Here is a 6,795-nt window from a genome sequence, read left to right as displayed (position 1 = left end):
AAAAAAAAAAAAAAAAAAAAAAAAAAAAAAAAGCGAGGCACATAGTGATAAATGAACACATTCTTTCCTGTGTATGCCAGTTGTTCTTTATACAAATTTTAGAAGACAGTGTTTTACATTTCTGGGAAAATCACAGAAGAGCACAAAGATCAAGAACTGTTCACTGTGAGAATCAGTATCTTTGAGAAAAATGAATCAGCAAAAAGTGATTTTGGGGGTGGCTTTCAACAGTAGTTTTCAGTGGTTTCAATACTGTACAAGAGTACAATAGAAATGGCTATACCAGTAAGGTACACTCCTTTAAGCTCTACAAGAACTGTGCTATCTCTGCACAGCTGGCAGCATTCTTTTGTTTCTTGATCCTTTAAAAGGTGAAAAAAGACTCTCTAACCTTTTATAAAACAAATTTATATGGATTTAATTCAACTCTCATGGTTAGCTACATCTTTATTTTAATGGCTTATTCACACTCTTTTTCTCATTCCCAACAACTGGTCTATCTCTTTACCTGAAAGAAAAATACATAATTAAAGAAGAGGTGCTGTATTTGTAGATAGGTCGAAAACCTCATCAGTATCTATCCCACTGACATTTATGCAAGCAGAATGCTTTTTAGCCTTACTAAAGACTCATATGTGTGCTCTCCATCCTGTTAATGTCGTGAACATTATCCCAATGAGAAGAGCAAAATGCCTTAGAGAAGGAAAACAAAGTTCTCTAATTACCAAGAAACTGATAAGAAAGAGCCAACTTTTGCTGCTTTTTAGCCTATAAAATGTATAGAGGTATGATCTAAGTCAAAGAGCCTGGAACTGCCACAACAGAGGGAGTAGCTATAGAAAGAAAAGTCCTTCATGCTGCTGCAAAAATTCTCTCTGAAATATGCTGTAAAGTCTAAAGAATTATCAACAAACAATGTAATTTCTTAGAAATTCTTTAAAACCACCTGTAACTATTAAAACACTTAATCCTTCCCTAACACAAAGCTCCTACTTGCTGTTGTGAAGAGAAATAAGGCAGGTGCCTTCATTTCTTGCTTGTAGTGAAGCATTCAAGCACCCACAAATCCTTCATTCACTTTCCTCACTTCAATTCCACAAATAAAAGAATAAAAGGCAGAACTAATGTTTTTTCAATATTTTGTGGAAATGGTGAATGTTTCATTTTTACATGAAGACCTTTATCAAAATTAATTTTTAAAACAAGGTAAAAAATTCCTTACGCATCAAGTAATCAGTAATATAATACATCAGCTGCCTCTATAATACATTAACTACCTGCAAGCAGTTAACTGCCATTAGGATACACATTTCAGCACAGAAGATAATAGATTTTATCACACCAAATCAGCAATGTAGTCAACAGGAACATTTAATACAAAGAATAACTTTGCACTTTGTGGCTACTTGAAAGTGGATGTAAAATGTGGTATTATTTGGGAGCCCGTGAAGTGACTGCATAGAGTGCAAAACAATTATTGTCATGTCCAGTATATATATTCTGGAGTATTTTTAGCCAATAGACAGGAATTGCTGAGGAAATTAACTCATATAAGCTGTAAAAAGACTAGTCAATTTTGCAGTTTTCTTACATCTTGTTGTGACTTATAAAAACCCACAACTAGTGTAATAAACTGTAGAAACTTAGGAGGAAAATTATTTCAAGACAGAATACCTACCGGTCTGGTTGTACTGTATCCAGCAGTTCCTGTGCTTGAAATTCCAGTTGGAGGTGGAGGCTGATTACGAACTGGAACAGATATTAGAGATTGCTGACTTAGAATATATTTCAAAATCAACTTCTTTCTGTATAATAATTAGTACAAAGCATGTATCTGTATTACCTAAGTTATCTTTTCTTTGTGTTCCAGGACTTTTTTGTGCTTTGAAGCATGGAAAAAAAAATAGATTATCTGTTAGATAAGCTACTAATGGATATTATATGGCAATGGTACATTATCACTAATGGAAATGGGAGCAAAAAGACATTAGTGACTTTTTAAAAAGTTATGTATTAAAGTCTACCCATCAGCTAAGCTGTTACTCTAGCACATTCTTATCCCATGGCACACATGAAGTAATTTGTAATTAGAAGGGTCAAATTAAGTCAAATCACCTCCTATTTGTTGTAAGCTAAAGACACCCACTTGTACAGGTACCCTGTGTTCTCAATCATGCTAGAAGTTGTTGTTTTCTTTTGTAGTATATCCTGCAAATATTCTAACAGGAGTGTTTAAAACACAAAGAGGTTATATAACATGCTGATTCAAAGAATCATGTGATCAGAAGAGTATATCTGTAATTATATGGTTCAGCAATCTACAGGGTCTACACCAAAGTTTCCAAACCTACTCTCTTTGTTTATGAGATAAATAAATTACAGCACCAACCTCAACATTTACATGCTGATGCTAATGACAACCTTGTATGCAACATTCGAGTTGTGAAGTGCAAGAGATGAAAAAATTACCGTTAGCTCAGACAAGTACACAATTTCTAACAGGCAAAGAGGTTTAGGATTCTGGCTTGTGTTTCTGTTGCCTATTTCCCAGGAAGGTAAAATCACTGTGTCAGTTACAGTAACTGGAAGGAATACTCTGTGGTACATAAGATACTTAGTTTATCAAATTGGCTTCCAGTTGTCAGACCACCTTGCTTTCTTAGAACCGGTTAGAATGGGTTTCTGGGTACAACTCTCCATAATGCAACTCATACCCTGAGCAACCTGGCACTACTTTACTCTACTTTGAGCAAGAGATTGGACTAGAGGTTCCTTCCAACCTGAACTCTTCTATGCATACAGTGATTTTGCCAATTTAGAAAAATGAACCAATAATATAGTCAAAACTAATTGAAGTATACAGGAGGAGATCTTCACTGTGACTGTATTAGGACTTTTATTGTCATACCTACATTTTCTACAAAGGGACACATTCATGAGGGGATAGGAAAAAAAAAAACCCAAAATGTGCCTCTCCTGGCATAGCTAAAACAGGATCCATTCAGCACTATACACACATACTCCAACTAGAATAATGCAAGAGAAATGCTTCTCATAAATGTATGTCACATACATTTAGGCATCAGAATCAAAATACCTACACTGTGCTCTTTAGAAAAAGACAAAATATTAAATTATAGGCTAAATTATTTTAATGGAAGTTTATCTCCCCAAAATACATGAACATATGTAGTTCTTTATGAAAAATTAGGCTTCCTAGATTCCTGATTTAGTTACAGTTATAGTATTTACTGTAGCAATCAGTCAGCTACAGCTTCCTCTGAGTCTGCCTTGAAAACATTCTTCTTGATTAGCACAGTCTGTTTTTACTTCATATTTTATAAATGAAGACTGCCTTCTATAACTTCACACCACCACTGAAAAACAGAAAGCAACTTGGCTGTCTGAAAACTATGTTAAATAAAAGAAGAAAGATCCTACACAAGAAATACTTTAATGAATCCACTTTTAGTATCACAAGGGCAATAATATTACTCGGGTATTAAATTAGAAATCCATTTCCATAATACAAAAATTGTTATGTTACCTTCTACTTCTCTCCTAGCTACCCCAGGACTGGGAGGAGCTCCAAGACCTTTTCAGAGAAAGAAGAGAAGCTGTACATTGCATAAGAAAAGCAGTAGATTGAGAAAGTAAAACCAGAAAGAACACTGCCACAAGACAGCTTTACATAATTTTTAAATGGTCTAGCTAGATTGTAGTTACTTGTAGGAGATAACTGTTTGTAGCAGCATGGGGAAACCAGACCGATAGGAATTAGAGATCAGCAAGTATAATCATGTTTAGAAACATGCTGTTATTTCAATTTCACATTACAGTTGAAAGAGAATTTCATTTCTTCATTATTCACTCTCCATAAACTTTTGTAAATTGAGAATGATATTAATGTCAGTCTTGAAACTCTTCTAATGCAGAGCACAGACCTATACTCAAACACTTGAAAATAAGCAGGTACCTCAGTTATACCCTGCAACATTAAGTCTGCTTCCTGTAATTTAGGAGAATACTACATAGTATGTTTCTGCCAAGACTACATTTGAGTAAATAATTTTATGGAAGAAATAAGTTTCCCACTTTATATAATGTACTATATCCTACAGAACTGTATTATTAAGTTATCTCCAAGCAGCACTCTGTACTTGGGAAAGCTGTATCAGCTGGTGCACAGTAGACGTTACAGTTCAGATTGAGAGAAAGAAGATTTTCAATCATGCATAACCATGCTGAATTACTTCTGCAATATGATCAAGCATATACTGGGTCCGTAAAACTGTATGGTGAAAACATGTCAGGACATAGATAACACTAGATGGTATGCAAGGAGAAATCCTTAAGGCATGCGTATAGGAAAAAGTAACAGTAATATCTGGCAACTGTGGAGTGGCTCAAGTACAGAGGAAGAAAAGGGAGCCAGTGTTCAAGCCTACCTTAAAAGCAACTTTTGCCTTAGCGATGACACAGCCTCATGCTTTCTCATCATGTGCCAATGTGTGGTATCTGCTCAGGAGCTCTCTATGATCTGGAAAGAGTGCTGTGAATTTTGTCAGATATGGGTGGAGGCGTCACTCAGAGTAGGAAGAGTGAAGGTTGCAGATGAGGCTGGTATGTGATTATCTCCAGAGATGTCAGATCTCTGGTTTTGCTGAACATCTGGTTCAAAGATGTTAAATACTAGCATATGTTATATATTCTGGGTGGGTTCCAGGCTCTGCCAATTAACATCAGATTTCCATCGCAAAAATTTCTGACAGTGAACTTCTCTGTGAGAGAAGCAGCGCTGAGGAGGGATGAACAAAGACTGTTTGTAAGGAGGGGGCACAGGAGGAGAGCACTGCCTGAGAACATTTCATTGCTTTCAGGTGCTAGCTCTGCCCTTCTCCCATGCAACCCAGAGGAATCCTGGGGGAGAAAAGGCAGTGGTAACTCCTAGGCTACGAGAAGAATACCTGCTAACTGGAGGAAAATAAAGGGAGGTGGAGAGCAGCCCAACAGCATACAGGACACTCCTCTAAACCTCTGTGGTTACAGAAACATAAAGCTAACTGTTCACCTCAGAGTATTAATGGAAATGGACACAATAAAACCTCTCCAAGAGCAGAAAACTAGCCCGTTCATTTCACAGTTCTTCTGCACTTTCACCTCCCAAAGGTCAACTCAGCCCATACTTTGAATAGGTATTTTCAGGATGCTCTTGCATAATCCAAGATTTGCTTAACAAGAGGATCAATAAAGTCAACTCCTTTCAGGAGAAGGAAGGCAGAGAACCTCTTTGACATAGACATGTTCCTTGCTGGTGCACCATATAGGGGAAAGATTTGTGCATGAGGATTTTAAAAGGTTTTGCAAATTTTAAAATATTCATTATATGGGAGAGAAAAAGCGTAAAGGTCAAATCCCCCAAATTACATTCACTAATAAGTGATAAAGAAAATTATAGTGCTGTGATAATGCTATCATAATTGGCATTATAGGAAGATTTTAATCTTAAGGACAGTGAAAAATGGACATCTGAATCTGAAACATATTTTTGAGTATTATTTTAAACTGTTACTATAGTCTGTACATAGCTTGAAATCTCCACTGTAGTTTGAAACAGTATTTTGCAAGTAAAGATATCACAGACTTGTTTTAAATAGTATTTTAAGGAAAGGGGTGGGATTTATATGGAAACAACCCGTAACTTATGCCCTGACATCTTTCTGACTGCATGTTTTCCAAAGACGACATTTACACATTAGCTTAATGGAAAATAAAGTCAACCCCAACTTCTCATAAAGTAAAATGTGCATATATGCGCACACATGCGTGCGTGTGTGTGTGTGTGTATATATATATATATATATAAAAAATTTAGGCCACTTCACTACATTTGAACAATGCATTTATTGTTTTAGGATTAAAGCTTCTTGTTTCCTTCATTAGTGAACATTCCTTCTTGAGCAAGGAAAGAAGAAAGGTGCTCTTTCCCATATTTAAAAAAACACCACAAAACAACAGAAACAGCTTTTTCAAAATGACTGCCGTATCCTAATGCACCCAAACAACCTGAACTCTGCTTGGAAAAAAAAAAGCAAAAAAAAAAAGCAGCAAGCTACAGGGGAAAAATAAAGATCTCAAATGGTTCTTGCAAGGCTGTTTAATCTGTGACTATAAATATCAGTGTAAAGTAATAAGTACTTGCTGCTTGGGTGCAGGTATTTTCATAGCTTAACTTTCTTGAATTTCTTTTAATGTCAAAATTGTTACTATATTTTCTAGGTTTATTTTATTTTCACTGTGATTATCCTCCAAATAAATGTCATGCATTTTACCCAAATTATTGCATATACTGAAAATACTGTGCATTCTCTCAATCTTAACCCTGTTTTAACAGTTTAAAATCAGTGATAAAAAGACAGCTATAAGCCTTTCCTACATTAATCAGGAAAAGTCTGACTAATATTATTAAAGGAAAAAACCTCAAAACAAATGTTATTTCTAAACTTCAAGTAATTGAAAATTAGCAGTCTTTATAATTTTGAATGTTCTGTAAGAATTTACTCTATAACATATTAAAAAATAATCTTGGGTAAACAGGGTGCAACATTTTAATTTTTAGCTATAAAAAAAACAGAGAACTTATGAAATTCTTAGTGGAAATCTTTCGTATTAGCAGGCAAAAAGTCTACACTTTGCAAACCCCTGCACTGAGTACACAGACTTGTTTCCTTGAATTTCAAGTTACTTCTGATGTAAAATATGACCAAACTCTAAAAAAAAAAAAAAAAAAAAAAA

The 6,795-nt window shown here is 35.2% G+C and overlaps 1 protein-coding gene across 14 annotated transcripts in view; it reads right to left on the bottom strand.

The window, feature by feature from the left end:
• SYNJ1 (synaptojanin 1) overlaps window positions 1–6,795 on the bottom strand; it is a 67,753-nt gene that overhangs the window by 10,549 nt on the left and 50,409 nt on the right. For 6 of the 14 annotated variants that reach the window (XM_026859981.1, XM_026859989.1, XM_026859942.1 and 3 more), the window contains 3 exons: window positions 3,548–3,595; window positions 1,844–1,882; window positions 1,679–1,749 (listed from right to left, as the gene is read on the bottom strand). In XM_026859981.1, coding sequence (XP_026715782.1) covers window positions 1,679–1,749; window positions 1,844–1,882; window positions 3,548–3,595 — 158 coding nt within the window. The remainder of the gene's footprint in view (window positions 1–1,678; window positions 1,750–1,843; window positions 1,883–3,547; window positions 3,596–6,795) is intronic. The other 8 variants (XM_026860047.1, XM_026860004.1, XM_026860021.1 and 5 more) reach the window with 3 other exon arrangements.

The sequence above is a fragment of the Athene cunicularia genome (genome assembly GCF_003259725.1).
Source record: "Athene cunicularia isolate RWA chromosome 1 unlocalized genomic scaffold, athCun1 chr1_part1, whole genome shotgun sequence".
NCBI classification, from domain to species: domain Eukaryota; kingdom Metazoa; phylum Chordata; class Aves; order Strigiformes; family Strigidae; genus Athene; species Athene cunicularia.
This window is presented reverse-complemented; position numbering and strand designations above follow the sequence as displayed.